Source organism: Miniopterus schreibersii (assembly GCF_964146895.1).
Source record: "Miniopterus schreibersii genome assembly, chromosome: 10".
Classification (NCBI taxonomy): Eukaryota; Metazoa; Chordata; class Mammalia; order Chiroptera; family Miniopteridae; genus Miniopterus; species Miniopterus schreibersii.
In genome coordinates, this window is record NC_138110.1 from 60,950,278 (window position 1) to 60,962,428 (window position 12,151).

The 12,151-nt window shown below is 49.5% G+C and overlaps 1 protein-coding gene across 1 annotated transcript; it reads right to left on the bottom strand.

The window, feature by feature from the left end:
• Positions 1–1,916: 1,916 nt before the first annotated feature.
• BPIFA3 (BPI fold containing family A member 3) lies at positions 1,917–9,093 on the bottom strand (the record flags this gene model as incomplete). The annotated part of the gene is made up of 7 exons (XM_081148323.1): positions 1,917–2,030; positions 2,466–2,550; positions 3,290–3,391; positions 3,752–3,904; positions 4,489–4,596; positions 6,411–6,564; positions 8,970–9,093. 7 exons carry the CDS (start codon positions 9,091–9,093, stop codon positions 1,917–1,919), a joined length of 840 nt encoding a protein of 279 aa, XP_081004449.1.
• Between the last annotated feature and the right edge of the window lie 3,058 nt (positions 9,094–12,151).

Here is a 12,151-nt window from a genome sequence, read left to right on the forward strand (position 1 = left end):
CCTATGGACTTAGTATGTGTTAAACATATCGCAAGGGGCTTTTCAGGCACTCCGACAAACGCCCTGCATGGTAAATATGTTTATTGACAATGTTTTGTTAAATTATAACCTACATAAGGAAAATGCGCATAAGTGAATTGTTACAAACTGAACACCCTCCCCGTAATCAGCACCAGATCCCGAAGCCCACTGTCGCCTCGCTCGAGTCCCTCCCAGTCACTAACCCCCCTCCAGGGGTCACTAGTATCTTGACCTTTAACAGCACAGATTAGTAGTTTTGCTGTTTTGAGCTTCATATGAGAGATGCAACATGAACTCTTTTGTACCTGGCTCTCTCAGGTGTGTGAGGTGCACCTCTGTGGCCGTGTGCAGTTGCGGGTCATTTTCATTGCTGTAGAGCATCCTGCTGGGAGGCTACCCCACAAGATCTTCTGTTTATGGATTCTTCTGAGGGGCATTTAGGGAGTTTTTACTTTGGGGCCATCATGACCACTGCTGCTATGAGCAATCCTGTACAGAAGCATGTGCACATGTTTCTGTTGTGCACAGACCTAGGAGCGGAATTGCTGCGTCATATGTTGCACTTTGGGAGATGCTGCCACCCAGTTTTAGAAAGTGGTGGTACAATCTCCCTCCCACCAGCAGTGTGAAGGCTCCTGTTGCTCCACACCCTGTAAGATTTTATTCCCATTCTGCAGGTGAGGAAGACCAAGAGGTAAAGTGCCTTGTCCCAAACACAGCTAGTGAGTCCTACAACCAGGATGTGATCACTCATTTAACCCCAGCTTGCACTCTGTGCCGGCCCTCTGCTCGGGGCTGGGGGGGGGTCATTGGTTACCCTGATGCGCATGGTCATACCCTCATGGAACTTCTCGTTGGGCTGAATTGAATTTGAACTCAGAGCTGTTCAATGACAACATTTATGCTGTCACCTTTTCTCTACACTCCCTTGGAGCTCAGCAAACTGCTTGGCACATAGTAGGTGCTCAATAAATATGGGTTAAATGAATGAGGGAATGGGACATCTCAGGAGGACCCTACATTGATGTGCTACATTGATGAGCACATCTGTGGATGGTCTTCTGGCTGCAAAATACAGGAAAAGAGTGTTTTCTCTGGTCTTTCTGGGCTGATGACAAACCCAGGTATATTTAGCCTCAGGACAAGCCTTCATCGGGGCTTTACTTCTGGAACCCAAACTCAGGGCCCAGGCGGGGGACCTCTGCACCCTTCAGACCTACAATTTATTATGGGGGAGGACAGGATGTCTATGGGGTCTGTGGTAAAGTTTTTTTTCAGGGCAATGGAAGCCCCACTCTAAGGGAGACTTAAGGTCACAAGATGTGGAATCTCCTTCCGGTCACCAGTAGGCAGCTGAATGCTCAAGCCTGGCATGGGGAGGTTGGCCAGATTCCCAGCTATTTTGAGTTCATGAGCAGCAGGCTGTTCTGTAAGGAGGAGAGTCAGTGTCAGTCACCAGCTTGTCCACCCTTCCAACCCCCAGGCCCACAGGGGAGAAAACGCTCATCCACGCATGCCGGCCAAGGGCCATGTCCAGAGCACTCCCCTTACAACTCTTTCCAAATGACATAAAATTATTTGCTTGTTGTCTTCCATTCACTAGACTGTGAGCTCCAGGAGGGCGGGAACTGTATCTGTCTATCTGCAACTGGAGTGTGTGGTCTCAGGTTTGGGGTGGGGCCAGTGCTCCCTAAAGGATTGAGTGGAGGAGCTACAATCTCTGGTAATTTGGAGCCTTAGGTGACTTGGCGGGGTCCAGCCTGCTTGTAGGAGTGCCCTCTGCTGTCCCAGCTCTCTTGGGGACAGTAATGTGGTCACCTCTAAGTGTTCTCAGAGCACGTGCAGACACTCCTCCCTCAGCAGGCCTCACTAGGAGCTCCAGTGGGCCACCTCTTCTAGCCTTTTGCCCATCCTGAGTCCTCTCTGGATGGATGCAGACAGTCACCCATGAGGCTTTTCAACAGTTTCACATCCAGCTGCCTGAGGATTTCACTGATCAGAGGACATACCTGGACAGAGAGAAGGGTCAGATCAGGCCACAGGAAAAGAAAACTACAGGCCCTGTGCTTGGAAGCTTAGATTCCGCTGGATTTCCACCTGGAATCATGGCAAGAGTGTCTTAGCTCCCTTGTATTGAGAGCCAACTGCATGCTGGGTGCCATGCACAGCACTTCCATGTTTTATCTCCCTGAATCCTCATGACATCTTTATGAAATAAGGACTGTGATGGTTTCCATGCTACAGATGGGGTAACTGAGGCTCAGGGAGTCTAAGTCACTTGCCCAAGGACACACAGTCAGTAGATGGCAAAACTGAACATTTTAATTGAGTTCTTTCATATTCTAAAGCCCAAGGTTTGAAACTCTTTCATAAACTGCCAATATATATGCCTGGACCCTTAGACTGAAGGATACTCAAGGCAAAAATATTTTTCTCAAACTTACCTGATTTTCTATTAGGCGTGGGATAACTTTTTCCAGGTTTTGTCTAAAATTGCGAAGAAAATGTTTTATCTTTGGTGAGGTGTCTCTAGAAAGAGAGGTAGATGTACAGAACAGGTAAATACAGGCAAAATAATGCTAAGTGTAATGTATCGAGTATACCTTACAGAGTCATTTAATCTGCAGCCAGCCCTATACAAGCAGCATTATTGCCAGCAAGGAAGAGGGGCAATTCAGAGAGGTGATGTGACTTATCCAAGGTCACACAGCTAGTAAGTGTCGATTAGATTAGATCCAGGTCAGTAGAGCTCCAGAGTCCACAGTCTTTCCCTGCACTGTCCTCTCCATGAATGTCTGGCATGATCTAGGCACTCAGTGAATGTCTGATGAATAAATGAATGGACAGCCACTGAGAATTTTGTTGCTTTCAGCGTTCTGGAATCACAGAGAGAAATCAGACATAAATCTTGCCTTGGAGGGACTCACAGTCTGTTGAGGTTGACAGACTTGCTCAGCCAGTGTAAAGATCTTTATTGAACCCTGCTTTTTCTGTCTCGTTCACTGCTGTATCCCTAACATCAAGCATGCTGTGCCTGGCGAATAATAGGTCCTCAGTGAATATTTGTTGAATGAATGAGTGATGAGGAGCTTTAGAGAAGAAGGGAAGGGCATCCAGCAAAAGTATCTGCGTGTGCAAGGACATGAGATTGTGAAAATAGATGGTGTGTTGATGGAGGGGCAGGTCCTTCAGAGAGACTATGGGGCAAAGGGCTGCAGGGTGGGGCCGGGTGGGGCAGGAGAGGACAAGTAGGGACTGTGTGACATACAGGAGTTTGCTCTTCATACAGAGGGCATTGGAGAACCATTGGAAGGTTTGGGGCAGGGGCTGGGGGCCATGGCCAGATTCCTGTGCTAGAAAGTTACTTCCACTGCAGGAGGAGAACAGAGGGAAGGAGGTGAGGTGCAATCGGAGGAGGCTCCTGCAATGGCCCAGGAGGTGGACCCCGAGCTGGCACAGTGAAGACAGAGAGAACTGAGAGAGGGGCAAGTGGGGGCTGCCAAGAGGTCACTGATGGGAGCTGGTGAAGGTGGGCTGAAGGGAGTGAGGGGGGGGGAAGAGTCTGGTTTCTTTCTGGGAAGGTGGCAGGGCCATCCCTGGGAAGGAACAGATCTTGGGGAAAGGGTGAGACCCGTTTGGGGTTCACTTAGGAGGTGGTGGAGACATGTGGTCACAGCAAGGGCCAGTCAGGAAGGGGCCCAGCCCTGGGGCAGGGCAGCTGGGACCTTACTCAGTTAGGACTGTTGTGTGGACGCTGCTGGGCTCCACGTGGCAATTGCCTATCGCCAGGTCCCTCCGGCCAAACTCGTCTTTCTCCAGCCAGAACTCCACAGCGAGGGTCATGCGTTCGTGTGCCTTTGCGGTTTTGTTATTGAAGGGCTTCCTGGGGAGGAGAGAGGTGGGAGGGGGAGGTCAGGAGACAGAGGAAGAGGAGGTGGAGGCAGCCAGCGTGAAGGCTGGCCTCGTCCACGCTCGGAGTCTGCTCCACAGAGCAGCCCGTGGGGCTCTGCGGGGCCTGCCGGTTAAGTCCCGCAGGCAGTGATTAAGGAGAAAACGGCTGTTAGCCAGAGTGGCCTCTGAAAATCCTTTCAATAGACCAGATTAGGGGCCTTTGGAAATTCAAAGGTTGAGAATTTATCTTATTTTCAATATTTTTACTGTTTCCCTGCAGCCTCAGGGGCAGTGGATATTAAAGGATAGTTTGAACTCACATAGGTTTAAGTGAGCAAATGACCTGCCTCCACCGACCATTGGTTGCTATCCACATTTCAGCCGAAGGAACCAAAGCTCAGAGACGTGGAGTGACTTGCCCAAGATCACACAGGGAGTGAATTTGGAAACCAAGATTTGAAACCAGGTTGGGGTCAGAAAGGTCTGGGTTCCACAGGTTGCCCCTAACCCCCCAGCTCCCAGGTTCCCAGTGAGGAGGAGGACTGCCCCTTAGGATCCTGCTTCTGTATGACTTACAGTCTCAAGTCAATGTCAAACTCAAGTGAGATGTTTGCCAAGAACCACTCCTTAGGGACGGACATCTGGATCCCGCCATAGTCCAGCTGAATGTTGGTGATGTTGGCGCTGTACAAGGAAAGAGCAGAGGTCCCACAAGGGTTGAGGGACCTCCGACATCAAGGCCTCGGACTGACAAATAGGGCTGGCTGTCTACAAAAAGAGCCTGGCAGTCATTTGGAGTCAGCCTTTTATAGATGTTCTGAGGGCAAGAGCCAGCTGCAGGAGCCCTGGGCTGTAAGCTGTCCCAGAGTGCCCAACAGATCCACACTGTTATATGATTTGTGTAACCCACAGTCCACTGCAGACCCAGACCCTAAGCCTGCTTTCACCCACACCTCCCCACTCAGCAGATGTCCCCACCACCCACCCAGGTTGCCCAAACCCCATGATCTGTCTTTGGTTCTCTCTATGCCTCATTTCCACATTTAAATCATCAGCAAGTCATGTCGTTGTCTCCGCTTGCAAAATATATCCTGAGTTTGGCCACTTCCCACCACCTCTGTCGCTTTCACCTGGCCCAGGTTACCATCACTTCCTGGCTGGAGATGCTCTAGTTTCCCTGGGCTCCAGCCGTGATCTTGGCCTCTCTATAGACTGTTCTCCATGTGGCAGCCAAAGGAGCCTAACTCCCCTTTCACTCAACATTCCCCGCTGGATTCTCACTGCCCTTGGAAGAAAATCTGAACTCACCCCACAGCCCCTTAGACCTGCAGGGCCTGGCCTCACCTGCCGTCTTGCTCATCCAGCCACGCAGGACTTTTTCTTTTTCTCAAATGCACCAGTGTCTTTCCTACCTCGGGGCCTTCCCAGTCCCTGCTCCCTATGTCCCTCAGGGCATTTGCTTCTTTACTCCGGTTTCTGTCTAAGGAGTACCTCTTAGACAGGTCCTCCTGATCAGCCCCCCACTCACACCCTTCATCTTGATAAATTTGTCTTCATGACATCTCCTTCCGCCTGAAATTAGTCATTTACTTTTGTGGCCTGTCTCACTAACTAGGATTCAGATCCCAAAAGGCAGTGACCGTATGTCTGGTTTATAGGTGTATTCTCAGCACCCAGCCCAGGTCCTGGTACACAGTAGGTGCTCAATGAATGTCTGTAACAACTGTTTAAGGAATGAATGAAAAGAGGCAATTGTGGCCGCTGGAGAGTATTGGTGCTCATTAAAGGGAGAGAATGAGGGGTTCGAGTCAGAGAGAAGGGAGCTCCAGGGCACAGCGGGCTGTAATGTGTGTTTGAGCAGCTTTGAGATCAGGGAGCTGGGAGGCCTGCATCCGTCAAGAGGAAGGAGTGACAATGAAGGTGAGCAGGACAGGCCCAGTTCTGCGAGGTTGATTGCAGTTACTGATGGCTACGCACCTACCATGTGCAGCAGAGAAAACTCCCAAAACTCTCAGTGGTAGGGACTATTATTCTGCCCATTTCACGGATGAGGTCTCAAGGTCAAAGCTTATAGAGCTCAAGCGCCTTGCCCAGAGTCACATAGCTATCAAGCAACATAGTGGGTTCAAATGTCTGACTCTAGTCCTAGGTTCCTTTGGCACCCCAGATGTTTATCCAAGCTGTGCTCTGGGTACCCATGTTATAGGTGAAGCCAGAGTGGTCCAGCAATTTCCCCAAGGTTGGTGGCAGAGCCAGGATTTAAACACAGAAGTTTTTACTCCCAAGCTTTCACTTTTAATTACCCTGCTAAGCTGCCTCCCCAAATACCCCTTGTACTCTGCCCCCCCCGCCCATCCTTGTATTGGGCCTTACAGCTCCTCCTTCCAATCTTCCTTCCTCCCTTCTTCCCAGGGCTTGCACTTTCATTCCCCAGCTCTGCCCTCTGACCATAGCTCTATGAAGAGTCTCAGGGCCATGGATGGGGTTCAAGGTCTCACCTGCCTTCTTGCTGCTGCTGGAGGCTCATGCCACCACCGATCAGCCAGCCCACCATCCCTGAGGCTACCTGCTCTGAGGCGTTCAGACTGTCCAGGAGGCAGATGTTCTGAATTCGGCCCTCTGCATTGTGCTTCATGAGGCCCTGGGTAATAACTAGAAATGGGTAAAGGGTCAGTGACATCGCATGGTGTCATGGAAAAGGCAGGGGATTCGCAGTCTGGAGGCCTGGGTTGCAGGCTGGTGCTCTCACTTCTTGCTGAGGGCTTGGTGCTGTCACCGCCCTGCCCCCAGCCCTGAGATCCACATCCTTCACCTGGGAGATTATGCTCTGCAAGGGTGATATGACATTTCTGCAGAGGGTCTGGAGCGCAGAGCCTAACATAGATGTAGGTCACAATCACAACAAATGTTGAAGATTAAAGTAAGTGGGCAGGTAAGGAGAGAATGAATGTAAAGCCTCTCACACCATGCCAGGAATAAACGGAGTGGAGCTCCCAGCAGGAAAGAATGAATTCCAATAGGGAGGGGAAGTTTTAAAGCTATGAACATGTTTAAGTTCTTCCTCTCTTGGCTCTACTCCGCTGCCCAGGATGGGGGCCCAGCTCTGACAAACCCCAGAGCTCACCACAGGGCACATTTATTTCACTGACCTGACCCTTTCTGTGATCAGGACCCGCACTATGGGTCACTGCAGAGCAGCAGAAACCAGTTATACCTCACCCTCCTTCCTGCAGGGCCAGCTCCCAGACCCCTTCTCAGCACCCCATGTTTCTGCTGCCTATAAACAAAAGGTCTGGAGTCACAGATCTGGGTTCATATCTTAGCTCCATTAGCTCCCTGATTCCAGATTTCCTCATCTGCACGATAGGGGCAGTGATAACACATCTCGGAATTCTGGTGAGGAAATACTGAGAACATCCAACCAAAGATTATTTATTGAGTATCTGCTGGGTGTCAGGCCCTGTCCTGGGTGCTAAAGACACAAGCCAGTTTTTTGTCTAGTGGGAGAGATATACATTAACCTAATAGTTTCAAAGATAGAGCGAAACAGTAAGTGCCTAAAACTCTTAGTAATTCTTGGTTAGTGATGGCAGTAGCCCTTGGGAATTTGTGAGCAGTAGACACTATTAGTCAACAGTCTAGTATCCATCCATCCATCCATCCATCCATCCATCCATCCATCCACCCTCCCATCCACCCTCCCATTCACCCATCTTCCCACCCTTCCTTCCGTTCAGCCATCCTATCATTTCCACCTGAACTCTGTTTTCGTTCAGGCACTATCTATAATTCCTGGTCCGAATGAGGATGTTGATCATCTGAGCCATCACTGCATGGTGACTCTCTCATATCAGACTGGAAAATATGAGAAAGACAGTGTTATGTACTGCATTATGTTCTCCTCTTTCCTCTCTACCTCTGAAATTAATATATTGAAGCCTTAACCTCCAATGTGATTGTATTTGGAGATAGGACCTTGAAAGAGACAATTAAGGCTAAATTTGGTCATAAGGGTGGGGCCCTAATTCAATAGGACTGGTGTCTTATAAGAAGAGGAGACACCAGAATACAATCTCTCTCTGTGCACATGTGAGGACACCTGCAAGCCAGGAGGAGAGGTTTCACCAGAAACCAACCCTGTGGGCACCTTGATCTTGGATTTTCAGCCTCCAGAACTGTGAGGAAATGTCTGTTGTTTAAGCACTTGGCCTGTGGTATCTTGCTATGGCAGCTCAAATAGACTGGCACAGATGGATACTCTCCAGTGCTGGGAAACATGGAGAGACAGGTATGCTCATTTATTACTGGAGTGAGTGTAGACTGGCACAGACATTCTAGAATGCAATCTGGCAGTCTTTAGTTACATTGAGTTTGCATCTGTCCTAGAGCCCAGCCATCCGTCTTCTGGGTATATCCCAGAGGCATTCTCCCACAGGTCCTAACAGGGACACATGCAAGGATGTTCATCTCAGAGTAGTTTACAAAGGCAGGGAGTTAGATACAACTTAAGTGTCCATCCCTAGGGAAATGGCCAAGTGGTGGTGAAGCGGATGGATCTCTGCACCAGTATGAAGCCACAGATGTCAATAGTGTTCAGTGAAACCAGTCAAAAGCAATGAGATCTATGTGGCAATACCAGTATGTAAATCAAAACACTGCATGCTTTCCAAGGACCTGAGCATATGAAAAAAGGTGAAAGATTTATGGGATCTGAAGAGAAACCAGAGTATCTGGGCATGTTTAAACACACACACACTGCAGTGGCTGCCAAGGAAGAGGGAATGGGAGTGAGAATTACAGGTAAAAAGGAAAATAACATAAAGCCAAGTAAAAGAGAGGCTTTGCCGTGACTCATGATAATGATAATGTGCTATGACTTGGTGTATGTGCAAGTCCACCCCATCTGTCTGTACTTGAGGTCTAAGAAATAAGGAAGAAAAGAGGGTAAGTGTCAGACTTGAGGTCATACAATCAGTGGCGGGACCCAGGTGATGCTTCCCCCTCCCCCACCCCTCCGCCACCCCCGTGACAGCGGGCAGAGCATAGGCTTAGCTTACTTCTCACCAGGGTGGACTTGCAGTTTGTGTGAGCCTTGGCCAGGCCAGGCCAGGGCTGCCTGTGCAGTGCCGAGGGCAAGGACAGAAAACTGAGGAGGACCAGGAGTTTCCAAAGCGGTTGCATCTTGGGTTCTGGGACCTGCAGGTGTCAAGAAGGGTCAGATGGCTGCGAGGGTGGCCGTTGGGATAGATGGACTCAAGGTTTTCTGCAAGGAGGTTACATCAGAGTTAGCCCCCAGGATGCTGTGGGGAGGTGTCGTGGTGAGCTCTGGCAGCTGCTCACATGGTGAGGGCAGCAGGTAGAACCCTGCGGGGAGGCCGGGGCTCTAGCAGGAGGCCTTGTTGCTTGGAGACGCCCAGTAGAGCCCTCTGTTGGGTCATCCAGCAGGAGTTTTCTCCCAGACTCTGCACAGGCTGGATGTTGGTGACTCTTCAGTGAACAAGTGAATGAGTGAATGAATGGGCGAGGATGGCTAACCCCAGCCTTTCCAATTGGACTAGCACTTTCTTAAGGGCAAGATCATACTCAAGGCCTACCACGAATCTTGTTTGCCAGAAACTAAGTGCCAGTGAAATGTTTGTTGAGTGACTAAATGACAATACATGAATGTGTGAGGATGGCTGATCTCTGAATCCCCCACCAGATTATTGTTCTCTTGAGGGCAGGTGTGAATCTAATTAATCTTCATGTGTCCAGTACCTCCCTTGATTACCACATGGTAGTTACAAATGAGATCTCGTTAAATGAAACAAATGAACGAATGAATGAGTGAATGAATGGCTGATGGTTTTCAAATAAAATTTACAGGATGGGGACAGAAAATCTTGAAGCCAAGGCATTAGGCTTACCTTATTGCTCTGGGGTTGGGAGTCAGAAAGAATTTAGTTCAAGTCCCCTGTCCTCGCCATCTCAAGAAATGGCATCACAATCCATCCAGTTGCTCCAGCCCCAATCCTTGGAGTCCCCTTGACTCCTCTTTCCTCATCTCCCATGACCCATCTGCTAGGAAATCCTGCCAGCACTTTCAGAATCTGACCACATCTAACAACTAAGCCACCACCTTGGCTGAATGATTGCAGGGGCGTCCTATGTGGTCTCACAGCTTCTTTCCTCGCCCACCTACAATCTCTTCCGCACAGCAGCCTGAGCAATCATTTAAAGGCATAAGTCAGACCATGGACTCTTCGCAAATAGAGCAGAAGCCAAAATTCATGCAATGCCTCTGGGCCCTGTAGGGTCCCAAGTTGTTCTCTCTGATCTCACCTGCCACCACTCTGTCCCTCGTCCACTCCCCTGCAGCCACACAGGGCTGGGGGTCCTGACCCCACAATTCAGCTGCTATGAGCTCTAAGACAAAGGTACTTTTCACCTCCCTAGGCTGCAGAAGATGTACGGGGTCATTTGAAAATTTCACAGCTGCCTGGGGAGCCACCTTGGGCACTTGGCTTCTGGTTTTGTAAGAGATCATAACAACCCAGCATCACAAAGCAGAGTACAGAAGGACAGACTTGGAACCAAGAGGCAAAAGCTTAATAACCAACATAGTTTATTTAAAAGAGTAAGTGACATAGGTATGGAAAATGCACAGAAAGTGCAATACAGAGGTCAAGGTAATGATGAAGAGAAAGGTAGGAAGAGCAGGTGGAGCTGAAGTCGTCATCCAAGGTATTAGGAATGTAAGCACTGAATAAAGGTTCACTGGTGTTGGCCGTGAGGAGATCATTAATGACTGAGGACGAGTTATTTTGAGGAGTTGGTGGAAGAAGTCAGATTATCTAAAACTGAGCAGTAGATGAAGGTGAAGTAGAGGCAGCGAGTAACCATGTCTTTTGAGAAGTTTGCTCTTAAAGGGAAGAAAAATGGGGTTACGGGAGTCAAGATAAGTTTTCTCCCATAAACCATAACTTTGTAGACTGTTCTTGCCTGAAGGTACTTAGATGATGAGAACAACACTCTCACTTCACAGTGAGGAGACTTTGGCAAAGAAGGGGGAGCTACCCAAGGTCACAGAAACACTTCAGAAAACATCTCAGCCTTTGGGAAACTCTAGGCCAGAGTGTCCAGGTATTTTTGAGATACAGGCTATATTAACCCAGGCATCTTCTCCCACTTTTGTCATTCTTACCAGCTGTGACTATTGTTGCCTCTGCCCACAGGGTGCTATGGAAGCAGGACAGTCCACAGTTAAGAGATTCAAAAAATTTATTGTAGGAAAATTATGGGGAACCAGCACATGGATTCTGGTAATTTATAGGAAAACAGCCTCCATACCCAGAGAAGTAGGGGATCTTTGGGACCAGGGTGGGTAACGAAATTCCAGGCAGCAGCAATTAACATGAACATCTACATAGGTGGTGGTTTGGACTGTGGAGAACATTCCAGAGAGGAGACCAGCAAGCAGGACCTGATTTTTCGTGAAATAATAAAGATCTTAGTCAACATTACACCCTTTCCATGGAGGCTGCAAGCCAGAGCACAGCGCCTTTCCTCGCCTGGTTCTGCATCTCGTTGGTGCTGCTGTCCGCTATCCACGGTGCTGAACCTCCTGGACACCCAGCCTCCGCCTATCCCTGGGTGACAATTTCTAGCTGTCCCCTGGCCTCCCTCTCATCAACTAATAAGGACCTTCCTTCTTACTTTGGCTTACTTCATGACACAAGGATGCAAAATGTTTCCAGAAGCCTTGGTTTGGAAATGAATGAAGTAGACCAGGGGCTACTTTCATGGGGAGAGTGGAAGGCTGTGATGAACTGAAGAACGCCTGTCCTCTCTGAAGATACCTTGCGCAGCCCAAACGAGACCTATCTGTGGGCAATCTCCAGGCATCTCCAGGCAGCAGTGCTGTGGAGCGTTGGGTCTGGGGCAGATTCTGTGCTCTAGTCTCACGCTGCATTCAGTCAGAGCTGAGTGGACTCATCAAGTCCCCCCAGAATGGAAGTGGGGCCCTGGATGAAGCAGGGAAAGATAACCTGCTGAACCCCCCCTTCTTTCCCTCTACAGGCCTCAGACTGGAGGCATTCAAGTATTCTGCAGGCTCTGGGTTCCAGACGTGGGGGGCCCCAGGCCCCAGCGAGTGTTGCTGGGATTGCGCAGGTGCCTTGAAGTTGCGGCTGCTTCACCCGCGCCCGTGGCCCGTGCAGAAGTGGAGAGAGCTGTGCATGAAACCTGCCACTGTTACTTT